This window comes from Rattus norvegicus, chromosome 11 (assembly GCF_021556685.1).
Source record: "Rattus norvegicus strain SHRSP/BbbUtx chromosome 11, alternate assembly SHRSP_T2T, whole genome shotgun sequence".
Taxonomy (NCBI): Eukaryota; Metazoa; Chordata; class Mammalia; order Rodentia; family Muridae; genus Rattus; species Rattus norvegicus.
This window is the reverse complement of record NC_141544.1, coordinates 48,957,673-48,983,395: the sequence shown is the minus strand read 5'-3', so window position 1 is coordinate 48,983,395 and position 25,723 is coordinate 48,957,673. Positions and strand designations below refer to the sequence as shown.

The 25,723-nt window shown below is 44.3% G+C and overlaps 1 protein-coding gene across 9 annotated transcripts in view; it reads left to right on the top strand.

Annotated features, from left to right (window-relative positions):
* The first annotated feature begins 499 nt into the window (after nucleotides 1-499).
* Nucleotides 500-25,723, top strand: part of Brwd1 (bromodomain and WD repeat domain containing 1) — a 92,080-nt gene continuing 66,856 nt past the window's right edge. For 8 of the 9 annotated variants that reach the window (XR_015632788.1, XR_015632787.1, XM_087576423.1 and 5 more), the window contains exons 1-10: nucleotides 500-692; nucleotides 766-824; nucleotides 923-952; nucleotides 1,051-1,110; nucleotides 16,347-16,497; nucleotides 18,354-18,452; nucleotides 18,767-18,927; nucleotides 20,112-20,333; nucleotides 24,072-24,172; nucleotides 25,129-25,199. Coding sequence is in view for 5 of the 9 variants with exons in the window: in XM_087576421.1 (XP_087432547.1) it covers nucleotides 644-692; nucleotides 766-824; nucleotides 923-952; nucleotides 1,051-1,110; nucleotides 16,347-16,497; nucleotides 18,354-18,452; nucleotides 18,767-18,927; nucleotides 20,112-20,333; nucleotides 24,072-24,172; nucleotides 25,129-25,199 (1,003 nt within the window). In the remaining 4 variants the exon portion in view is untranslated. 9 annotated transcript variants of the gene reach the window in all.

The window sequence follows — 25,723 nt, the reverse complement described above, 5'->3', positions numbered from 1 at the left end:
CCCGCTTCCCACGGCCCCTCCGATTCCATCACCCGCACGGGACGCCTTTAACCCTCCGCGGGGCGCGGGGCAGGTGGTGACGTAGCCTCTGCTGCTCCACTCTAGGCGCCGCCATCCGAACTCCTCCCCAGCCCCGGGGTCTTCAGGGCGAGCCCAGGTGACCGTCCCCTTAGGCTCCGCCCCGTCCCGCCCCCTGCGCCTTCGGAACTGGCTCGCCCGGGCGCCGCCGCCGCCGCCGCCGCACAAAGGCCGGCGGCCGCCTCACCGCGCGCAGGAATCCAGCCACGCGCGTCCCAGACCCCCGCCCCGCTCCGCGGACGCAGCAGCCCCGACTAGCTCGCCACCCCTTGCGCTTCACGTCCCCGACGCGCAGGACGCCGAGGCGAGGCCCGCCTCCCCGCAAGGGCGCCAGCCACATCCGCGTCGTGCCACGCCGCCGGCTCCCCGCGGGGGGACTACTTCGCTCCCCGCCCCTCCGTCCCGCGCTACTTCCTGCCGCGGACGCGTCGGTGCGCGGCGCGCACGGCATGGCGGCGGCGGCGCGCGCCTGAGAGCTGGGGGTACGCCGGCCCGGTCAGGCCTCGGCGCGGCCTACACGCTCCGCTCCCTCGGTCGCTCGCTCGCTCCCGCCCGGCGCCCCGCCATGGCGGAGCCTTCGCCAGCCCGACGTCCGGTGCCTCTCATCGAGTCGGGTAAGACGCGGCCGCGCGTCCCCTGCCCGGTGTCGCGCGGCCGCCGCTGACCGTCCCTGTCTTCTCCCCGCAGAGCTGTACTTCCTCATCGCCCGCTACCTCTCAGCTGGCCCGTGTCGCCGAGCGGCGCAGGTGAGTGCGGGCCAGCTGGGTGGCGGGCGAGCGGGCGAGTGAACTGGGGTTGAGCGGGGCAGCGGACGGGGTCTGACCGCGCGTCTTCTCTGCCGCAGGTGCTGGTGCAGGAGCTGGAGCAGTACCAGGTCGGTCCGCCGCCCCCGCGTCCCCGTCCCCGCGTCCCGGTCCCGCCCGGCCTCCCGGCCGCGGTGGTCACCCGGACGCCTTTCATGTCTCTTTCCAGCTGTTGCCGAAGAGGTTGGACTGGGAGGGCAACGAGCACAACAGGAGCTACGAGGAATTGGTGAGCAGCTCCCGCGTCCTCCGCGCGCCCGCGCCCCCAGCTGGGTATCTCTGCTCCCGTGCGGGCGCCACGGGGCCGCGCCCGGGGGGGTCCACGGTGGCCGGGCGGCCCGGGGCGACGGGCCCGACCCCCGAGGGCTCGCGGTGGCGGGGCGGGGGCGGATTTGGCTGAAAACGGTCCTGGGGGCGGCGCCGGGCGCAGGCGGGGGCGCCCCTGGCTCGCGGCCGGGCTAGGGCTCCAGGTACGGCCGCCAGCCACTCAGAGGGGCGCTCTCATCGCTCTCCGTTCCGACTTGTAACTCGAGCTCTCATTGGTCTCTCTTCTGCCCCGCCCAGACCTTCAGACCACTTGTTTCCTAGGAATAGAGGAGTCCTTAGTCTTCTAAGGTGGAGAAATGGCTCCTCACTGTGGGCCCCCTCCCCCACTGTAGGATCGCACAAAGTTCTGCTTGATGAATATGGCAGTGCCGCACCTCTGCTTCCCCAGCCTGTATGTTTCTAAAAAGTTGGCTCACACTTGATCTTGCTGTATGCAGGTAGCGGTTCAGGCTTTAGGTTGACGTCCATCAGTCAGTCCATGTACTTATTTTTTGAGACAGGGTGTCATTACGTATCTCTGGCTTGCCTTGAGCTTAGAACAGGCTGGCCTTGAACTCAAGATCCTGCTTCTGAGAGCTTGGGCTAAAGGTGTGTGCTTACCTTTCTTTTCTTGAAGAGTGGTTAACATGTGGGTTACGTTTGTTTCCCTTTGCTGCCTTCTCCCTATGCTTGCTTAGAGGTTCTTGTGTATAATTCAGTTTTATCCAGTGAACAGACTTTGGGGCTTTGGGGACTTGTTTCTTGTTAATGGGGCACAAATGTTCTAGGAACACACAGTTGACGACTTTAAGATGAAACAGAAGACGTGCTAACCCACACTGAGCATGCTCACTGCAGAGGTTGAGGACGGTGTGCTTTTGGTTTCTGATTACAGAGACCCGTTTGGCTTTGACTTGCAGTCCTGCTTCATTCAACACTGATGCTGGGCTGGGATTACAGGAGAGCTCCATCTCATTGGCCTCACCGTGTGTCTAAGACCTGCTGTGAACAAAACGTTAGCCAGGGGGGTCTGTCATGTATGGGAGTAGTTAAGTCTAGTCACCTTGTTGTTTCAGGACTAACGATTTAACTAGAGTGCTCAATAGTGCAGGCCAAGAGCCCCACAGCAGTGGTTGCCACCCCTTTTGGGGGTTGCATATCAGATGTTTACATTGCAGTTCATAACAGTAGTAAAACTACAGTGAAGTAGCAATGAAAATAATTTTGTGGTTTAGGGTCACCACAACATGAACTGTATAAAGGGCCTCAGGGTCGCAGCCCCACAGCCCTGCAGCCCTGCAGCCCCAGGGAGGCTGAGGATGACTGTTCTTTCCTCAGCCAGGTGCTGGCTATGACAGGTCCAGCTGCTGAGTAGAGCAGGGTTGCTGGTTTTTTGTCTTTTGAGTTATTTTTAAGGAGCAAATGCTCAGGCTGGTAAGATGACTTACCATCTATGAAACTATTTCCTGTTACCCCTAACATGTGCGCTTACTCCTGGGGACTCTGAGTGGAGGAGGGAGAGAACTTCCACAGGGGAGCCTCTGCCACCCACCCTCAGGCCATGGCACATATGTCCAGGCATGCAGTGCCTTTGTTTGGTTTTTTGAGACAGGGTTTCCTTTGTGTAGTTTTTCTTTTCCCTCTCTCTGACCCCCCCCCCCCACCTGATTTTTTTTTTTCCCAGTGTTTCTCTTTGTAGCCCTGACTGTTCTGGAACTTGTTTTGTAGACCAGGCTGACCTCAAATTCACAGAGATCCACCTGCCTCTGCTTCCCAAGTGCTGAGATTAAATGTGTGGCACCATGCCCAGCCAAATTTGTTTTCTTAGGTTTGAACTTTTTTTCTTTTTTCTTTTTTTTTTTTTTTTTGGAGCTGGGGACCGAACCCAGGGCCTTGCGCTTCCTAGGCAAGCGCTCTACTGCTGAGCTAAATCCCCAACAGGTTTGAACTTTTAAAAGGCTTGTAGGATGGGGGCATGCTGGAGTGTGAGTCCAAGATGTCTCCTAGTGCTGTACCCACAGTAAGGTTTAACCACACACCTTTTCTACTGGACAGAGACTCTGATTTACAGAGGAAAAGCTCCAGGAAAGCTCAGCTACTGAGTTGGAGCCTGATGAGGCAGAGATAAACTTTGTAGCCACACCTCCTTCCAGTCTACCTCCTGGTGCTCCTTTTGAAAACCTAGGGAACCTGTAAGTAGTTTGTCTCAGTTTTACTTCTGTTGATATAAAAACAGCCTTTGAGGGATGAATGCCGAAGCTGTTGAGGACATGGCTGTCCTACTGGGGAGAAGTTAAGACACACATAGATAGGATTCTGTTCCTGAGGATGGCCAGCCACATAGGTCTGAAGAACTGTCTTCTGTCATGACTGAACAGCTCACACTGCTTGTCACCTGGCTGGTCACTGCTAGGGTATCATTTCCTCACCCCCTTCCTTTCCCCTGATGGTTGAGGATAAGGTGCACTTATGGGGGTTGGCCCAGGTGGGTCTCCGGCAAGTGCCTTTACTCACTGAGCCATCTCACTGGCCCTGGAGTATTACTGGTTTCTTTCGAGAATGTATGTGTAGCTTCTAGGCTTCAAATATTAGTTTTCTTTAGTATTTAGATGTGTTATTTGAAGCATACACAAAATGGGAGTTGCCCCTACAGTCATAGATTGCAGTTTACCATTTGCTGTGTTTACGTTTCCATTTGAGGCATTCTAATTCCCATCAGAAAAATTTTCCCACAGGTGAGTGGAACGCTGACCCACGAACCAGCTACCGTTACCCAGTGATTAATCAAGAGCTTTGTTGGTTCTCATCCATTGAGGCTCCTGTTGGCCAGTGTTCTCTGACCCTATTGAGTTCCCTTTTAAGCATGGTCCATAAAGTATTTCTTGTAACTGCTGGAGTTGTGTGTGTGGTAGTCACTAGAGCGAATGCCCTGGCAGTTAATGTGGTCAGAGGGCAGTTCAGAACCTGTGGTTCTTCCAGGGTGGGTCCTGGTGCTTTTACTTCGAGTCATCTCTACCCCTCCTGTTATTTATATTGTGTAAATTACATTCATTTGGTGTGTGGTGGGAAGGTGTTTGAGTGGGTAAGGGCAACTTGGGGTGTCTTGTTCCACCATTGGGTCTCAGGGATTGAACTTGGGGCATTATAGGCTTCATAGTAGTCATCTTTACTCCCTGAGCCCTCTTTGTTAGCCCCACCTGGAATATTTGAAGCAAACTCTACACATTTATGTGTATCCTAAGTTCTTACTGTTCTTTGTGTTGAGATGTTTCCACGAAGCTCAGGCTAGCCTTGAGCTCCTACTTCTGCCCTAATGTGCTGGGGTTAACGGGTATGCCCCCATGCCTCGATAAAAGGACCATTTCTTTTTTAAGGGGTACAGTGCAGGTTCAGCTTAGTACAGCCAAAGTGGAACTTCCTGAGTGCCTGTATCACAGATTCTGTGTGGATGTTTTCTTCTGGTTCTCCAAATGCCTTCATAACATTTTTGCAGGCTTAAGGCAGGATCTCATGTAGCCCAGGCTACCTGACCTTGAAATATATAGCTGAGGATGACCTCTGTCAAGCTCTTGATCTTCTTGCCCCCAGTTCAAAAACTGTTGGGCTTACACAATACTTGGTTTGAGTATAATCTTAAAATTCTTTTTAAAATATTCATTACCCAACTGCAGGTCCCCCAGTGTAAAAACCTTTAATAGTTTTTTTTTTTTTCTGTACTGTCTAATTGTTTGCTCATACATAGATTTCTCGTGTTCCTTTTCCTTGGTGGTTCTAATCCTTTGATAAGAATCGTTTGGTGGGACTTAAACATTCTGGATGTTCACAGTGGTCACCAAGTCCACCAAGTTACAGTCTGTTACAGTGTGTGTGGGCACTAGAAATTAAAAGGCTTTCCAGTTGGTTCTAGCCTAGCGTTATGATACTGCCCTGCAGTTGACATTTGTGCCTGTGCTGTTTGTCTGACTTGTACTTAGGAGCAAGAGTACTCTTTCCTCTCAGGAACTGAGACTAGATTTCTGTCAGTGTAAAGCTCTTTGTTAACAGGCCTGGGAATTCGTAGAATTTAATTGACTCTTCATGATCTATAGATAGTAAGGGAGAGGGAATAGAACTCTAGAGCTGAACATGAGACTTGAGAATGGCTAGGTGTGTAAAGGCGAGGGCTTCACTGAGGAAAGGAACAGAGTTCGTCTTGTCTGTAGGCAGAGGTGATTGGTTGGCCAATATGAGCTAGAGTCTGTTTTGGAACCAATCAACATGGAGAGGGGAGAGGGGAGAGGGTTAGGAGATCTGTCTGTCTGTCTCTCCCTGTGCTGCAGATCAGGTTGAATGTTGACACACCTCTTTTGTGTATGCGAATGGGTGTGCATGCCACAGTGCAAACACAGATCAGAGGACAACTTGTTAAGAGTCTGTCTTCTTCCATGTGTGTTTCTAGCTCCTTCCTTGTTGACCCATCTCATGGCCTCAAACAGCATTTTTATATAAGGTGGCATCTTCCTTAACCAGTAAGAGGAAGCAGTTGATCCTTACAGTGTAACTGCAGTGTAACACGCCTGAGCCCAGGCAGCTCTGGCTCGCTTGCCAGTACTTAGATTAGAAGAGTGTATTATCATGATAGGCTCATTGCAGTTTTTCTTAGACCTTAAATTAGAAATCTTTTTTTTTTTTTTTTTCTTTTTTTCGGAGCTGAGGACCGAACCCAGGGCCTTGCGCTTTCTAGGCAAGCGCTCTACCACTGAGCTAAATCCCCAACCCCAAATTAGAAATCTTTTATCTGTCTAGTAATTCTTTTTAAGAAAAAAAGCCTATCTTTGGGTGATGATTCAGTGGTTAAGAGAATTGGCTGCTTTTTCAGTAAGACATGGGTTCCATTCCCAGGACCCACCTAGCAGTTCATAACTGTCTTTTTTTTTTTTTTTTTTTTTTATTAAAGATTTATTTCATGTATGTGAATACACTGTCGCTGTCTTCAGACACACCAGAAGAGGGCGTCAGATCCCATTATATATGGTTGTAAGCCACCATGTGGTTGCTGAGAATTGAACCCTGGACCTTTGGAAGAGCAGTCAGTGCTGTTAACCGCTGAGCCATCTATCTCTACAGCCTCCTTGTAACTGTCTTTATCTCCAGTCTTAGGATCCCATGCTGTCTTCTGTCTTTCAAGGGCACCTGACACATGTGCATAGAGTGTATGCAGATAGAACACCTATATATAGAAACAAAAGTTTTAAATAGTATGTATACGTCTGTATATGCCCACAAGTTCAGGTCCCTCTGAGGCCAGAGATACTGGATCTCCTGGAGCTGGAGTTATTGGCAGGTATGATCTTGTCCAGTGTAGGTGCTGGGTATTGAACTTTGGTCTTTTGCAAGAGTATCATATGCTCTTAACTAGTGAGCCATCTTTCCAGTCCTCTTTTACTCTTTGGCACATTAGTTCAACGGTGTCCCGTTCTGACTTGCTTTTCTTTTCCTTTATTCATCATCCTTTCTTTGTGTTTTCCTGTCTCACCTCTTCCTGTCCCTCAGTAGTCCTGGCTCATTTGGAGCTCTAGATGTAGACCAGGCTAGCCTTGAAACTTTGATTTGTCCTTGCATGTTGGCATTTTAGGTGTGTGCCACTTTGCCAGGCCCCTACCAGGTTTGTTCTGTGTAACAGGTCTTGTAATAACTTACGCCAAAGAAGCGGCTTTAAGATGTGCATGTGGGGCCTGGGGAGAGGCTCAGCATATGGGAGTACTAGCTGCTCTTTCCAAAGGGTCTGGGTTAAATTCTCAACACCCATGTGGCAGCTCACAACTGTCTAATTTCAGTTACAGGGGATCTGATATCTTCACACAGACATACCTGCATGCAAAACACCAATGCCCATAAAGTATGAGTAAATCTTTTTTAAAAAGATGTGCATGTGTAGTCAATACAGCTTACTTTGTAGCTCTGGCTGGCCTGGAACTCCGGGATCTGTCTGCTTTTGACTCCTGAATGTTGATTAAAGTCATCAGTATTTGTAGTTGCAGCTAGACATGGTATCATTTTAGTTTACATTCGTAGGGTCTTAAGATATCTTAAGATAACAAATGTTTATGAATGTATTATCTGAATCAAGGAAGGGTACCTGATTGGATCACTAAAACATGGATAAGAACCGAGCTGCATTTGTGCCTGGTGCTGAGAAAGGCATGACAGTTCTGAGTCACTTGGCCTTGGCTGGGCTGCTTCGTTTGCACAGGCTCACCGGTCATTGAGGTCTGTGACTTCAGGATAAAGGTCCTTTTGTTTCTTTGCATATGATTTTTTTTTGTTCTGTTGCTTTCTATAAAGTAGGGTTGTGAATTTGTGTTTTCCTTCTAATTTCTTTAGTTTTTAAGTAAAAGATATGTTAAAGTCTTATTGTTGAATAGACCTAATATTTTAAAATTAGAAAATGATCCTCATTTAGATGACACTTATAAAAAAAAAAGTCATTAAAAAGATCTATTTTCATGTGTATGAGTGCTTTGCCTGCATAGGGGTGTGTGTGTGTGTTTGTTTGTGTAACATATGTTCCTGTTAACCCATGGATGTCAGAAAAGGACATGAAATTCTTTGGATCTGGAGTAGCAGATGGTTGTGAGCCACCATGTGGTTTCCACGAACTGAACTCAAGTCTGTGAGAGCAGCGAGAAGTGCCCTTAACATTTTGAGTTATGTCTTCAGCCCCAAAGGATGATGCTTTGTCTCTTGAGTTTGTTTCTTTTGACCTCCTGGGTCTTGTGCATTCTACACAAGTGCTCTCCCACTGAGCTACAGCCCTAATTCACAGTTCTGCATCTTTACCATGGGCCATATGAATAGGATTGTTTCACCAGTTCTTGATGGCAGAAAGAAACAGCTCAGAGGCACCCCCCCCCCCCATTTTGCAGCCTGGGAGCTCAGACTTAGGTTATCCTAAGTACCATGTTTCCAGATTTGTTGACAGTTGCAGGAAATTTTTATAGCAATAGAGTAAAGGCATAAAGGCAATTCTCTAGTACATGGGTGGAAACGTAGGTGGTTACAGCAAAATGGAGAGTCTTTGCCATACCTCCTGGTGTTAGCCTTCAGAATGGTGGAGTCTGGCTGGAAGTAGTATATACTTGTAATCCCAGCTCTTGGGAAACAGGCAGGCAAATCTCTTGAGTTGGAGACCAGTCTGGTCCAGGACAGCCTGGGTTACACAGAAACCATGTCTTGAAAAAACCAGACCAAACAAAAAAACCAAACCAAAATCCCAAAAGCAAAAAGAAACAGAAAGGTGGAGTCTGCTTGAGCATTCCAGAAAGGATTTTACCTAACACCATGAAGAAGACAGGTGAAATACCGGTGGGTCTAGTTAGGGGCCCAGAGACAGCCCAAGATGGTTTGGTTCTGGACTTGTACCACTCCAGCTCTGGAAACAGGTTCTAAGGGTCCGTTGGCCTTGTACTGTGTTGAATATAGTGTGGCTATGTTTGGGTACTTCAGTTTGCACTGAGCTTTGTTGTATAAAAGGGGACAGACATGGTCCGATGATCGGTTCACCCCAGAAAGAATATACGGTTTCCTCACTGGCTGTAAGTGGTGGCTGGACCTTTGTATTTGTAGTTGACGGTCCCTGGGTACTGTTTTGTTCACTGCTGACTTTGCATGCTTTGAGGGCAAGAGCAAGACTTCCTTTTAAAGACTTTAGGATTTCGGCCCTTGTGACCTTTCTAATGTAGTTACTTCTACTAAAAGGTTCTACATACATGCGTGTATGTATGCATATATTTATTTGAAGGCAGGTCTTACCATGAGGTTTTACCTGTCCTGGAACTCATTATGTAGACCTGGCTGGCCTTGAACTCTAGAGATCTGTCCTCTGCCTCCCAAGTGCTAGGATTAAAAGCACGTGTTCCCACATCTGGTCTGCATGTCTGTAAATACTATTTTATTTATTTTCACTGGGTAGTCCTGGAACTTGCTCTGTAGACCAGGCTGGCCTTTGCTTCCTGAGTGCTGGAATTAAAGGTGTGCCACTATTTACCAGCAAACACTTTTATTTTATGTGTGTATACACTTTTATTGGTATGTGTACATGTACTCAGTGTCAGTGTGCACATACTAGTTAGTGTTAGTATTCTCCTCTGACCATGTGGGATCCAGGGATGGAACTTGGGGTGTGAGGGTTGGTGGTGAGTACTCTAAACTGGCTGAGACATTTTGGCTGGCCCAGTTTATATTCTTTTTTTTTTTTTTTGGTTCTTTTTTTCGGAGCTGGGGACCGAACCCAGGGCCTTGCGCTTCCTAGGCAATCGCTCTACCACTGAGCTAAATCCCCAGCCCCCCAGTTTATATTCTTAAAAAAACGATAAAGACATTTAGATTTATGTATATGTATGTGCTAACAACTATGCAGCACATGTCACGGAGGGCATTAGGGCATTGGAGTCACGGGTGATTGTGAGCTACTATGTGGGTGCTGGGAACCAAACCTGGGTCCTCTGCGAGACTCCCAAATGATGTTGTTGGTGAGCAGCCTCTCTTGCCTTTTTAATACTTAACTTTATCCATTTACTGCCTGTATCTACACTCACGTGTGTGTGCATTTCATGGCACATATCCCTTTGTGTGCGACAAGGGGATTGACCCCTTTATCAGGCAGGACAACAGCGTCTCACTGGTCTCACTGTAGCTCTGACTGGCTGCCCTTGAACTCAACAGATATTTATTTTTGCCTCCTGAGCGCCTGCATTACCACACCCTGCACAGTTTTTCTTCATTACAATAAATTGCAATGCATTTATTTATTTGTTTATTTATTTATTTATTTAAAAATGAAGTTTGTCTTTTTCAATCTCAGTTAATGCTTTATTTTTATCTTCATTTTCACTTTTGAGACATGGTCTCAAGTAAACCAAGCTGACCTCAAGCTGGTTGTGCAGCTGAAGAAGAGCTCCCACTTTTGATGCTATCTGCTGTGCCTTTCAATTGTTGATGTGTTGCGGTAAAAATTTTAAGAAGGAACATTTTTCTATCAGTTCCTGCAAGCTGGATCCGCTTGCTCTGGCTGCTACTCTGAGTGGTCCTCTAGGTGGTAGTTAGCATGCCTGGTGAGTGCACACACACACACAAACACACACACACACACACACACACACACAACCTCATTCAGTGGGCCCTTGTGTGTTCTCACTCTGTATAGGCAACAAAACCGGATTCCCATGCTCCAACTGCCTTTCAGCCATTTCTTTCACACGCTGTCCTCTTTAGTCCAGTAGAATCAAAGTTCCAGAAACTTGTAATTTAGCAATTAGATTTATATGTTAAATACTCATCCACAATACATCCACACAATAAATTCACTGCCAATTAATAAAGATGTAGACCACCCGGATCGGAATCATCTTCCTCTGCTGCGTTGGCTCCATCTTGATTCCTCTCCTCCCTCCTCCTCCCACCTTAAACAAAAGCTTTGTCCCTGCCCCACTCTGCTGTCTAATCATGTATCACCTTGACATCAACCTACACTGATGCCAGGTGTATTCTGTGTGATGTCGAGGTCAAACCCAGGGCCTCCTGATGATATAATGGGTGAGATATTTATTTATTTTTATTGTCAAGTACTGTGGAAAAACAAAACCAAAAGCTGTAACCTATAGAGCCTTTGAATTATCAGGTTGGTGCAAAAAGAACTAAGAATGGATTGACCACGAATTGTAGATCATAGATAGATTCTAGCAGACATACCTATATTAGTCAAAGCAGGAACAGTCATGCTCAAAGCATTAAAAACTTAATTTTATATTTATATTTATTTTGAGATAAGGTTCTGCTATGTAGACTAGACTGGAACTCTCAGATCTTCTGCCTCAGCCTCTGAGCACTGGGGTTAAAAGGTGTGTGCCACCAAACCCAGCTAGATTGACCATTGTGTTTTATGTGTTGGGGTGTTTTTCTCCATGTATGTCTGCACTACATGTATACCTGGTGCCCACAGAGTTGAGAAGAAGGTGTGAGATGCCCTGGGACTGTAGTCACAGATGGTTGGGTGCGTCTGTGGACGCTATGTCTTGAACCTGGGAGAGCATCGATGCTCTTACTGCCGAGTTAAGATGCTTGGCAAGTGGTGGTTGGTTGGCAGGAAGTTGGGTGATTGTGGTTGACAAGGCCACATTCATAGCTTAGTGTAACATAACTTGCAAGTGCTGCTGTAGGTGTGGGGTTTATTAGCGTGGAGAATTTTTGTTGCATCTCATGTATTTTCTGGGCTTCTCAGATGTGAGTTTCACTGTTGAGAAGGTGGTTGTGGATCAGACAGACTAGTGCAGGCTTGGTTTGAAGTTCTTGCTGCCAGTCCACTTTTTATCACAAGTCATTGAGAAATGGTTCATTTGTCCTCAGGGTGGCAGTGGCCCAAAGGTTTCTGCTTTGTTTGTTTTTTGGAACATTTTCCCTTTTTCAACTCGTTTCAAATGTTCGGTGGCCTTTGAAGGTTCCTAAAGAGTTCTGCCAACTGCTGTGGTAGTTTGGACGTCATAGCTGTCCAGCGTTCTCAGTTGGTTATTGTCCACTTAATGGCCAAACTCTGCTTCTCGTCTTCAGGGGTCAAGGTTCTTGCTCCCTTTGCAAAACAAAACGTCTTTTTGAAATTAACTTTTATTTTGTATGTATGATTGGTTTGCCTGAATGTATGTGCATGAACAAACCTGGTGTCTTTAGAGGTCAGAAGAGTCAGGTCCCTTGGAACTGGAGTAGACAGTTGAGTGCATCATGAGTACTGGGAACTGAATGCCAGTCCTCAGCAAGAGCTGACCCATCTCTCTAGCTGACCCATATCTCTAGCCCTGCAAAGTCTGTTAGCTCTGCTACCCACTGCACCTGCACTCTTAGCATTTCTGGTCCAGGTGTAAGGTGGATGCTATGGGTGGTCTTCTCCGCTTTATGGCCCATTCTGAACTGTGTGTGTGACCGGGGCTTTTATCTAATCCCTGGTCCATATTATAGAGCAAATATAGAATAGCATGCAATAAACCACTAGCAAAGAAGATAACAACTACTCACTGACGCCCTATATAACATAACACATTTATCTTTTAAAGGTTTATTTATTTATTATAAAGAAATACACTGTAGCTGTCTTCAGACACACCAGAAGAGGGCATTAGATCTCCATTACATATGGTTGTGAACCACTATGTGTTTTCTGGGAATTGAACTCAGGATTTCTGAAAGAGCAGCAGTCAGTGTGCTTAACCACTCAGCCATCTCTTATAACCCATATATATGGCCCAATATAACACATTTATTAAAAATGTATTCCAGTACAACATATTTCCACATTGAAAAGCCATCATTACTGTTGAACAACCTAGCATGAAAAACTAGTGTATGTTTTTGGCTTTTAGAGTTTGGTGTCTTTTGGCATTGATTCCTGTGAGAAGTAGTTCTGTTTTCATTTCTTGAGCTTCATCTAGCCAGCTTCTTAGGGAGGTGTCAGATTAGGTGCCTGTGCATAGATTGTAGGTGCTGCAATCCCATTTAGACAGCTGAGGAGGAGGGTCACATATGGAGGAGGCCAGCCTGGCCTGCCATACATAGCATAACCCCGTGTCAAAAACAGAAACAAAACTTGTGTCATTGCGTAGCCATGGTGCTAAAGATGGAGCTTGGCTGTAGATTGCTTCCCTTTGCGTCTGAAGCTCTGGGTTAAATCCTCAGAGTTGTAAACAATACCTACCCAAACAGCAAACCAGTCTGCAGCCTCAGACACAGCCACACCCACAATCCCTGCGTCCTGAAGGCTGAGGTTTAGGAAAGCTTACAAATTCAGGGCCAGCCTGAGATATGCCTAACAGGTTTCAGGCCAGTCAGGGCCCAAAGTGAAATCATCTTTTTTTTTTTTTAAAGGAGCTGGGTGTGGTGGCACATGCCTTTAATCCCTGAGGCAGTTGGTGGCCTGTTATATGGGGTGTGTGTGTGTGTGTGTGTGTGTGTGTGTGTGTGTGTGTGTGTGTGTATGTACATGCACACATATCCTTCAGTTTTATTTGAGATGCATTCATGTCTTTAATGGTGGGTGTCTCCCTAAGTTAAAGTTACAGTTCTTTCCGTGGTTTGTTCCTGTGGCTTCTCTTTATTGAAGTACAGTTAACATTCTGCCTCATGATTCTATTTAAGTGTTGACTTTGATAAAAGCAGAGTGTTGTTAGCACAGTGAAAACAGTTAAGAGTTCCCTGGTACCTTCATGCATTCTCTGATACTCTTTCTCTGACTGCACTAGGTGGTCTCTGTTGTATCTTATCAGTATAAGAGTTTGTCCTTTGGTATGTTAATGAATGTATGTATGTCTCAGCTTCCCTAGATCCTTCTTCCACGTCTTCATGACCACCTTGATCACCTCTTTCCTTCTTAGTGATCTACTGAGTCTTAATTCATGGGTTTTTCTTTTTTTTTTTTTTTTTTTTTCTTTTTTTTCCGGAGCTGGGGACCGAACCCAGGGCCTTGCTAGGGCCTTGCTCCTGCTAGGCAAGCGCTCTACCGCTGAGCTAAATCCCCAACCCCAATTCATGGGTTTTTAACCTGTGGGTCTTGACCCCTTTTGGGGGTCACATATCGGGTATTTACAGTATGATTCATAACAGGAGCAAAATTATAGTTATAAAGTAGCAACAGAAATAGCTTTATGGTTGGAGCTGTGGCATTAGGAATGTCTGTTTACTTAGTGCTGCTCACATGTGCAGTGTGAAATCATCTTTTCTGGTCTTTTTTTTTTTTTTTTCTTTCATTTTTTTTTTTTTTTTTCGGAGCTGGGGACCGAACCCAGGGCCTTGCGCTTTCTAGGCAAGCGCTCTACCACTGAGCTAAATCCCCAACCCCTTTTCTGGTCTTTTAAAAAGTCTATTGTAACCCTGGCTGTCCTGGAACTAGGTATGTAGACTGAGCTGATCATGAGCTCTGCCTTCCCAGTGTGATAGGTGTAAGGCTCTGTGCTTGGCTTAAGAATTTGTTTTTAGGGCTGAAGAGATGGCTCAGCTGTTAAAGGCTAGGCTCACAACCAAAAATATAAGAATTTGTTTTTGGGGCTGGGGATTTAGCTCAGTGGTAGAGCGCTTACCTAGGAAGCGCAAGGCCCTGGGTTCGGTCCCCAGCTCCGAAAAAAAGAACCAAAAACAAAAAAAAAAGAATTTGTTTTTATTGCTAAATATTATATTGGTGCTGTGTGTTTACTTATTCATTTGTTACTAGAAGTTAGTTTTTACCTTAATTGAAAAGAGGTTTTTTTATTCATGTACGGCCTGCAGAGGGTGACTCAGTGATTAACAGCACTTGATGCTTTTGTGAAGGTCTTGGGGTTTGGTTCCTAGCACCCATTTGGTAAGTCACAGTCATCCTTAACTCCAGTTCTAGGGAAATCTCTCTCTTGGTCTGAAGGTATGCACATACTGCACAGGTGCAGGCAAAACTGTTATACACAGATATCTTAAAACATTAGTGGGCCTACTTCCATGAGTGTGTTTTATATACTATCAGATACCTAGGAGGGGTGGCTGTACGGTTTTCAAAAGCTCTGGTTTCTTTTTTTTTTTTTTTTCCTTTTCTTTTTTTCAGAGCTGGGGACCAAACCTAGGGCCTTGCGCTTTCTAGGCAAGCGCTCTACCACTGAGCTAAATCCCCAACCCCAAGCTCTGGTTTCTTAAGTGCCCATCTGAAGCTTCTCCATGTGCTCTTTCTCAGTTTTGTTTTGCCTCTGCTCTTTGAGCTGGAGTCTGACAGCAGTGCAAGGTGGTTTTGGATTGACTTTGTGCCTGAGTATGGGATTGAATTTCTGCCTCTTCCTCCAAGTGCTAGGATTACAATGTTTGACCAGCTTTTGCTTCTGGCCAGTTTTTAATGCTAACCAGGCCAGCCTGCTTGATAATAGCAGTGGTTCCTAGTGGCTTGTGCTTGGCTCAGTGCTCTGCTCTTCCGGTGTCTTCACACCCATTTGCCCCTGGACCACCTTCTTTGGTGATGTCTGCACAATTGGGCTCTTACAGATGAGTATTCGGATGCTGTGTTGCTTGAATTCGGCTGCAAACTCTGGCCTGAGCCCTTTTCATTTGCCCTAGATACAAGTTCTTAATCTGATGTGTGGGGCTGGAGAGAGCACCTGACTGCTCTTCCAGAGGTCCTGAGTTCAATTCCCAGCAACCACATGGTGGCTCACAACCATCTGTAAAGAGATCCCATTCCCTCTTCCGGTGTATCTGAAGACAGCTACAGTGTACTTATATATAATAAATGAATAAATAAATCTTTAAAAAAAAATCTGATGTGTACTTTGCAGTGTTTCTCTTGTCTGTTATGTTTCAATTCTCTTACCAGTATGAAAGTTGTCCGTAATTTACTCAGTGATTGAGTTCAGATGATATACGGTGGTTATATCTCCATGTACATTTTGTTAGGATAGGTCTAAAGTTTTCATTTGTAGTAGTCAGTGTTGCTGCTCAGCTGGCCCTTGTACCTTCCCACACATGCAACCACAGCAGAGTATGTTAACCAGCTTTTGTTCTAGTGCATTTATTAGGAGACATATTTCTGCACTGTTTGTAGTTTACACCTTTGTCAGAGATGAGTACCTTAGAAACACGTCAGTCTCTTTTCTGTTGCATGTACAGCTCCTTCCATGGATTTGTCTGTCTTCTAACACTGGTTATGGTACTGCACCTGTACAGCAAGTCTTGACGTGGAATATTGTTTGCCCCTTTTCAAAGTTGGTGTGACTTTTCTATGTCATTTGCATTTAAGTTTAAGAATAAAATAATGCCCTAGGCACACATATTTAATCTCAGCACTTGGGAGGCAGAGGCTGGAAGATCTTTTGAGTTTGAAGCCAGGTCGATATGCAGAGTGAATACAGAGAAACCTCAAAAAAACAAAAGAACAGAGGGAGAGACAGACAGACAGACAGGACAGAGACACGCACACCAAAAATTGTCGATTTCTGTAAAGAAAAATTATGAAAGTTTGGTTAGTCATTAAACAGTTTACTGTTTTTTTTTTAATTTTTTAAATTTTTCTTACTAAGTTTTATAGTTTTCAGTGTGATTTTCTCATTTTAACTGGCTATCATAAATTAAATAAAATGTTTGAGTACTGTTGTATGCAGTGTTATTAAAACTTCGCTCTCCACCCAGGTGTTGTCCAATAAGCATGTGGCCCCTGACCACCTGCTGCAGATCTGCCAGCGCATCGGCCCAATGCTGGACAAAGAGGCCCCGCCCAGTATCTCAAGAGTCACGTCTTTGCTGGGTGCAGGAAGGCAGTCTCTGCTACGAACAGCAAAAGGTACCTTAATTTGAAGCCGTTCTGCTTTGTGTTGGTAGCTTACGTTATGGTTGTGAAGCTGTGGAAGGTAATGTAATACCGTGGACTATACATTCTGACATCAGTTAGAGCTTTGAATTCATCATGTGTTTACTGGGTCCTTCTCCATTTCAAAAACTTACAAAGATGCAGATGTTAAGGTCAAAAGCTTGAATTTAAGATGTGCTTGAGCTTTTATCAATGTGAGTCCTTAGGTTTTCCATTTTTGTAGCTCACTCATAACTTCAATGGATGTAATTGTATATGTCTAATAAACTCTTTAAATACTAGATTATTTCTTTTGATATTTAGATTCTGAAAGTCTTTTGTCATAATAAGGAGAAATGATTTTTTTTTATAAATACAGTAGCAGCTTGAAAAACATGCACCAAAAATGTAAACTTGCATGATTTCTTTCATTTTTTTACTAACTTTTTTTTTTTTTTGCTAAGTTATGTGCTAGCAAAATGTTTGGAACTGCTCTACTTTTTCTGTTAGCTTCATATACCTGACGTAGACTAAGCACCTATGTGTGATATGCTGTATGTATACATGTGGATAAATGCTAATGGGCACGTGTGTTGGTTCTGATGTTAGCATACTTCAATTTCACCATGACTATTTTGTTATGAGCTGTTGCTGACGTGATGCTACCTCTTAGATGCTCCAGTAGTACAAAGCCTGACTGAGAAAGAGCACCCTGCTTGGTTTCCTGCCAGACCAGCCTACCAGCCTTAGTTGTTTCTTAGTGCCTGACAGGTAGCCTTGCCACCCTGGCTCTCATCAGGAGATTACCCTGCCCTGTTCACTTTGTAATCCTCCATAGTTAGTTGTCTTACCGCGGTTGCTCCGGTAGTGCATTTCCTTTCTCCCGTGTCAAGCTAAAGCTCAGTTGTTCTGTGATGAGGCCTGCCTGTGTGAGAACTGTCAGAAGAGACCTCAGCGAGGCTCTGTTTCTGCTCGTGTTTTGTGCTAGTGCCAGAGAACGCTTTCTGTTCGTGTGAAACACAGCATGCCTACCTGTCAGTTAGGGGCACCTGAGCTCCGCTCAGTGGAGGTGTAGCGTGATGCCTCTCCCTTGTTCCAGAGTTGTGAAGCAGGATGGAGCACAAGGTCTGTGTGTTGGCCTCTGTTCTTCTGTGACCTCAAGTGGGGCAGGTACCCTTAGTGTGGTTCCTTTACATCCAGTGGGATTGCAGCTTTAGAAGGCTCACACAAACCTGGGTAAGAGCTGCCTTCACCCTAAAGTAGGAAGCTATTTAACTTGAACTGGTCAATTCTTCCTAATGAGCTCAAGGCAAGCCAACAGATTTCAAAACGAATGAGTCAAGTCAAAGATTTTTAGATACATCAAAATATCTTCTAAAAATTCTTCACTTTTGAACACTGGGGTCAGTTGTGATAAGACTGCTCATTTTTAATGTTGTATGGTATTTTGCATTGAAAAATAAAGTTGACTCAGTATTACAGTCCCTACAAGTAATGATTTACATGGATCTCTTTAAAGGTCCTGGAACCTGTGAGCCTCCTTTACCTCATTTGTGATTAGCAGAAACACCTACCTCACAGGGTTGTTGTGAGGATTCCATGAGCTGATGTATGTGGAAAGCACTTGGTGGATTGTAAAGTGCTGTGCTGTGTTACTGCTGTATCTGAGATGTTTCAAGTTTCCCCTCAGAAATAGTATAATAAACCTCCCAGGCTTTTCTGTTGTATATTAGTATATTAGTTGGTAAAACTTGAATAAAGAGTTTATTAAATATACGTAAGTATTGTATAAAATCTTTCTTTGGGTTTAACTTTCAAGATTTTATGTGTATCTAAAATTCATTTTAAAGACTGCAGGCACACAGTGTGGAAGGGCTCTGCCTTTGCTGCTCTTCACAGAGGAAGACCTCCTGAAATGCCCGTGAATTATGGCCCCCCACCGAGTCTGGGTGAGTGAGGTTGGCCTATGCGGTACCCAAAACTGTTTGTTGAGTTATCCTGCAGACTTTATACATGCTGTGGAAATGCTGGTAGAATTCTGTTAGTAAAGTAGTAATACATACCAAATGTCCATTCCTTGACGTAAGATAATTAAAAGTAACTGAGAAAGACCATAGTGGCTCTGTCACTACAGTAGAATTAGGACTGAGAGTCCTTTGGGCTTCTCAAGTAGATGTGCTTTCCTTACCCTCCAGGGTCTGTTTAGGGATCTTTTTAGTTTTTACCTATGGCCCCTTAACCATTCTGTTGTTTTTATTTCTAGTGGACATACATCGAGGAAAGCAGCTCACAGGGTGTTCCACTTTTAGCACAGCATTCCCAGGAACTATGTACCAGCATATAAAGATGCACAGGAGGATTCTCGGACATCTGTCTGCTGTGTACTGTGTAGCATTTGATAGGACAGGACATAGAATCTTTACAGTGAGTTAACTTCTTAACTTCAATTTGGTTCCACCTGGAGTGCTGTGGCCTCCTTCCTTAGGACTCTTTGGTGCATCAGAAAGAACATGGGAGGTCTGCTAGATCTGCTGCAGGGCCTGACATTTTGTAGTTTCAGTATGTATTTCAGGTGACCAAGGAGCATTGTCAGGTCTGGGCTGTTTTGAGAATGGTGGTTCTAAATGTTGAAGACTCTTCTATAGCTGATGGGGAGGTGACAGTGCGTTTGAGGGCTGTTGGGTCTACTCAGCTTCAGAATAACTGTGGAGCTGTCTCTCCAGCTCTGTTGGATATATACTCTGTTTCCAAATAATAGAAATTACATAACTAAATAAAAATTTGTTTTCTAGCCTGTTTGAGATTTAAGGAGTTAAGTTATATCAAAATTAATCTTTTTTTTTTTTTAATCTTTTTTCTTTTTTTTTCCCGGAGCTGAGGACCAAACCCAGGTCCTTGTGCTTGCTAGGCAAGTGCTCTACCACTGAACTAAATCCCCAACCCCAAAATTAACCTTAAATATAAAAAAATTCCTCCTCACCCCCCAACAGAATTCTTAACTTGTTAGTGATGACTTAGGGTTACATAGATTAATCCCTGATTTAGGAAAACAGATTCATTATAAAACAACCTTTCTGTGTTCAAGTGCATATTTGAAAACTATATAGTGATATTTCCAGTGTTTTTAGGAGAAAAATAAGTTTTTTAAAAGTGGACAGAAAACATACTCGGCTGTGTTAAATGATGAGTACTATCTGGTTTGGGGACTGCGAGTTTGAGACTTGTGTTTGCTTATCTGAAAGGAGGGTACTTTCCCCACTACTGTGTGTAGTCTGGTCCCGGGAATCTGGATGTGTCAAGCTTGATTTTGTAGCTTGGTGATCTAACTTATTCCTTCAGCTGGTATTGGGAACAGGTATTAGGTATTAGGGTGGTACCCACTGCATTCTTGGAAAAAGACTTTGTGAAAATAAAATATGGAGAATCTGATCCACAGACACTGTTTTATGTAGAACCTTTGTTTGGGAAATACTATCTATCTCAGATGTGTTCTGGTGATTGTACTATTTCAGTGTTTGTCTGGAAGGGGCTGGGTTAATAGTGGGCTCTCTCTTTGTGTTTAATGGATGCTGTGTTAACATGTGTATTGGGGTATTGCTTTTTCTTAGGGTTCAGATGATTGTTTGGTAAAGATTTGGTCAACACACAATGGCCGCTTGTTGTCTACGTTAAGAGGCCATTCTGCAGAGATTTCAGACATGGCAGTGAACTACGAGAACACACTGATTGCCGCAGGAAGCTGTGATAAGATCATTAGGGTGTGGTGCTTGAGGACGTGCGCCCCGGTTGCTGTGCTGCAAGGACACACGGGGTCAATTACATCTTTGCAGGTAACTTGTAGCCTAGTGGCAACAAAACTTGACGTTTCAATTGAAAAATGGCGAGATAATGTGATTATATGGTGTTTTAAAAACTTGGATATATATTTTTTAAATTTATTTTTATTTTATGGGTGTTTTGCTTATATCTATGTTTGTATACCATTGTGTATGCATTGCCCATGGAGGCTAGAAAGCCCTATTCGTGCTGAGAATTGAACCCACATCTTCTGTAAGAGTAGTGTGAGTCAATGAGTGCTCTTGACCCCTGAGGCATCTCTAAGTCTGGTGATTTCCCTACAAATTAGGGAAAAAGAACACATAAGAAGGAGGGGGGACTTGCCCTCTGAGGGACTGACTGCTCAGTGGGTGAATTGGCTGAGAGCCTGTTATAAACTGGCAATGTTATGTTTCTGTTTAAAACTTGTGAAATTGAGTAGATTAAATTTATTTTTTAAAGTGGAAAGTAGTTTTCAACACGGAAGTGTGGAAAAGCGTAGTGGGTCCCTGTGGCCTGTCAGCTGGCCAGCCTTCCTGACCATTTCAGGTTGTGTCTACAGCAAACTCTGCCAGTGTCAGGTTCTTTTGTAACTGTTTCAGCTCATAATTCTAAAGCATAATTCTTTTAAAAACAACCTACTTGGTAATGTTAAAATTGGCAGTTGTCATGCAAATAGAGTAAATTTATTTGAATAGTTCGAATTGGAAATAAAACAGCTTGCAAATTTTATGGTTGGTTGGTGTAGAGCTGAAAGACACTCCAGTCCCTGTTTTCCTCTGTCAGTTCTCCATGGTGGAGGGACCTGGGCATCTCAGCTGCGGTCTAGGGAATAGCGGGTGGGATCTTGGGTGGCTTCCCACTTTGCTTTGTGTTTCCCCTAAATCAGTGTGCTCTGTCAGAGCAGTGTACTCTGATATTCATGAAGGGACCTTCAGGACCTGTGGGTTCTGAACTCTGCCTCTGCCTGAGTGCTGGGATTTAAGGGGTGCACCAGCACGCCCACCCAGCCTTTGATTGATATGTTTCTAATCACATTTCTTGGGTTGATTTCCATCGTTAGCTGATTTGTGAAGCTTTTGTTGACATGTTGCATTTGCTGTGAAGTACAGAGTTGGCTCCATTTTCGTGTGTAGCTTTGGGGCAGTGAGAATTGTGTTTGATATCTGTGGCAGGCCTTGGGAATTCTTGTTACAGCTCTGCTGTTGCATGGAGAGTATCAGGTTGAGATGCCAGCTCTCCTGTCAGAAGGCACGGCATATCTGACATTCTATGTTAGAATCCAATGATTACCACCTTACAACCATTGATTGGCTCAGTAGGTCTTACCGTAAAATTGCTAGGAACACTGCACAGACATTAAAGAGCTGATGTTTTGTAATGGGATACTAGTTGGCTAAGATGTAGTAAAAAGCTCTAGTATAGACGAGACTCGTATTTAGGGGTTGGGATGTTTAGTTGAATGTCTGATGTGGATTCATGGGTTAAGGGCAGATAAGGATAGAAAGTATGACTTGTGGTGCAGGGCTTTGGTAAAAAATAAGGACAACCCTGTCACAATCAGAAGAGTTTCATCCTAGAAGTGAGGATGGTCTAGAAATATATCGATACCTTTACAGAAACCAGAGCCCGGCTTCAAAGAATCGCAGTTTTCCCTGATCAGTAATCACCAATCTGCCGCAGGCTAAAAACATAAGTTGCTTCATTTAGAGACAAGCACACATAAGGGATAAAAGAAGGAATATTAGAGGAAAATGCAAATAAATACTAATAATAAGATCCAAGCTTCACTGGACAGGAACTATGCAATGGTGAGTAGTATAACAGAACCGAGAACAAGAAATACATGTTCTAGGTCTGCATTGGCTTGGCTTGTGCTTACACAGAAGCAATTCCACCATTGAACCAGAAGCAGAGGCAAACTCTGCAGTTGAATCTATAGCTAATTTAAAAGCTCAAGTGGCTGAAGCTTTGTGTAGTAGCTAGGCCTTTAATGCCAATAGGAGAGTCATGAGTTCAAAGCCAGTTCTGGCCTATATAGCAAGATCCTGCTTCCTAAAAAACAGGGCCTCAACCCTCAAAACAAATTCAGTAGATTCAGAAATTCAGTAGTTTAACATAATATGGATACAACAAGGAATTGGAGAAAGAACTAGTGAGTTGGAAGGTCAGAAGACAGAAGAGGCAGTATAAGAGGTAGGTTTTGCTCAGGTAGCCACTCTGTAATTGAAATTACTTCAGTGATGCATAGAATGAAGCAAACATGTTAGAACACACACACACACACACACACACACACACACACACACACACACACACACACACACAGAGTTAACACATTTGAAGGTGCAGATTGGGTATGGACTCCCTTCCCTCAGCCCCCCACAGTTCACACATAGTTAACACATTAGAGAGCGCAGATTGGGTGTGGACTGCCCACACAGTTATTAACACATTTGAAAGTGCAGATTGGGTGGGTGTGGTGGGCAATGCTTGCTAATAAGCCCAGTGTTCAGGAAGCTGAGGCAGGAGGATCACTGTGTTGGTTGTAGCTGTAGCACTGCTGTAGAGCTTTTAGAAACCAGTGTATCAGTCCAGGCTGGATTAGCAAAGCTGTAGTGGAGGGGAATGGGGCAGCAGACTGTATATCTGGAGGTTTGGTGCAGAACCCCTGTGACATAAGAGCATTTTTGTAGACACCACAGTGTCAGTATTCTTGATTTTATTGGGCTCAGGGCCTAGGAAGCCTTCTGTCTTTGTGTTCTCTCTCCTTAGCCCAGTTTCAGGTTTTCTTTCTTGGTTTGTTTTTGAGATGGGAATTTCTCTATGTAACTCTAGAACTCCTACACCAGGCTGGTCTTGAACTCACAGAGATCACCTGCTTCTGCAGTGCTGGGGATTAAAGGTGTGTGCCACCACTGCCCCTAGCCAGCTAGTTGGTTAGCACACTGTACTTGCCAAATACAAATGACTTTCTTATTCTGCCATTTCAGTAGAGCTTGGTGTTTTCTTTAGCTCCGTTTATTCTGTAAGATCTGACAGTCAGTGGTGTTATTTGGAGTGTGTTCTTGTGTTGCAGCCTCAAGCATATGCCACCTTCCATAGCACCCATGGCTTCCTCCCAGATCAATGGGAGTCCCTTTGTCTTGTACTTGGGTTTAGTTTATGTTTTTCCGCTTGTCATTATGCATGTCATTATGTCATGTACTTTTCATGGGCTAGGGCCTGGTTTTCCCACTGACTAGTATGGGATGTTGAAGTTCAGATCTGGTATGCTTCTAGGATCCTAAAACTGGATCTTCACCGTGTCATATAAAGACACAGTTTCTGGTTTCTGGTTCTTGTTTACTTAATATTGAAAATTCATCAGAACCACATGTGAGTAAACGTGTACTCTTAAGAGTTCTCACTGGGGAAAGGGAATAACACTTGAAATGTATATAAGAAATACTCAAGTTAATAAAAAAAAAAGAAAAAAAAAGAGTTCTCACTGATGTCACTACAGCTTGAATTTGTACTTTCTTTTCTTTTCTTTTCTTTTCTTTTTTTTTTTTCTTTTTTCTTTTTTTCGGAGCTGGGGACCGAACCCAGGGCTTTGTGCTCGCTAGGCAAGCGCTCTATCGCTGAGCTAAATCCCCAACCCCTGTACTTTATTTTCTTAGCATGTTGGTTGACATGAGCTTGAGGCAACTGCTAAGTTAGAAACCAAGGAGAAACTCTGGAAGATGATTCATATTTTTTTTGACTTTCAGTTTAGCCCAATGGCCAAAGGACCTCAGCGGTACATGGTTTCTACTGGTGCTGATGGCACTGTTTGCTTTTGGCAGTGGGATTTAGAGTCCTTGAAATTCAGGTGAGTGATCTACATGGGGCAGTTTCTTCCTGAACTTGTTACTGCATGTGCTTTATGGGACAGAAGTTAAAGGACTTTATCTTTCTCTCTGTAAGCAGATTCAAGTAGTGGATGTGGATTTAGAATAGAGAGAAATGGAGAGTTATGTGTGGAATCAGAAATTGAGACAGAGGCATGGCCTTCAAGAGCCTTTACTGCTGGAGAGGAGCGGCTCCAAGCTGCTTGTGAATGCTCAGTACCTAGTCTAGTGATGGGCTTGAGGGATGGATTAAAGTGCTTGTTTATGTTTAAAGGCTGATACTGTAGAACCTGTAACATAATTCAGAACCTAAAACTTTACTGTGCAGATCAGGCTGGCCTCTAGTTCACAGATGCACTTTCCCCTCTGGGATTAAAAGTTTGTGACATTGGAGCAGAAATTTATGAGTATATCTTGAACTCAATTGGGAGATTTTATGTATTTTCATTTTTGTTACCATGTTGATGAACAACTTTTGAGATTATAGGCATGTAGCAAATGTTTTTATCTGAATTTGTAATGTACCCCAGCCTCTGACTTCAGTATTTTTTGACGAAAGTTAAAGATTGATACTGAGATGTATTTTGTCACAGGTGAGGAGGAGCTAGACTAAAATCCTTCACTGACAAGGCACTCTCACAGAAGCATGTTGACATGGCCCACTGGGTCTGTTAAATTTATGTGGTGTTCGTGACTGAACTCAGGTTTGTCTAAGGCAAGCAAGCAGTCAGCACACTAGTTGAGTTAGATCTCTAGCACAAAGAGCTGTTAATAATGTTACTGTGCTGGGCCTGAAGCAATGGTGTAGGGCCAGTGAAACGGCTCTTGGTAAAAGCTCCTTAGAAACCCAGTGACTGAGTCCGTAATCCTAGACAAACCTCCAGTGCTCTAATGTGTGTCATCATGTATTCTAAAGGCATATCATCTTCTTTTAAAGTCCACGCCCCCTGAAGTTCACGGAAAAGCCAAGGCCTGGTGTTCAGATGCTGTGTTCTTCATTTAGTGTTGGTAAGATCAGACTTGATGCTTGCTTTTCCTTAGTTTAATTTAACATTTACTCAATCAGAAAGGTAGTTGATGACTTCTGTTCTTTATATTATTAGCTGTAACCTACAATTACCATTTTATTTTTTTCTGTACTTAATGTAGATTTTCATTAGATTTTTAAGTACTGGGTTTAAAGGAACAAAGACAAACTTGACCATAGAGGCAGGCTTGACAAGGAGTTGATGTGGGGTCTTCCCACTCACTTTCTTCCCCTTTCCTATCTTAACAGTGTTCGGGGTCATTAGTCTTACAAGAGATAATTCCCAGCAAGGAGGCTCATGGTATAAGATAAACTGTTCTAATGTCATGTATAGGACATTGTTTTTTATATTCTGTCTGACTTTAAATTTATTTATATTTAACACAGAATCTTGGAAAATTATAACCCTTATTTTCTTGTCCAGTGGACTTGATTGGCAAATTTTATAGACTAGGCCTGATGCATTTTCCTCAGGAAGTGACACTGTCACAGGTGAGCTCTACAC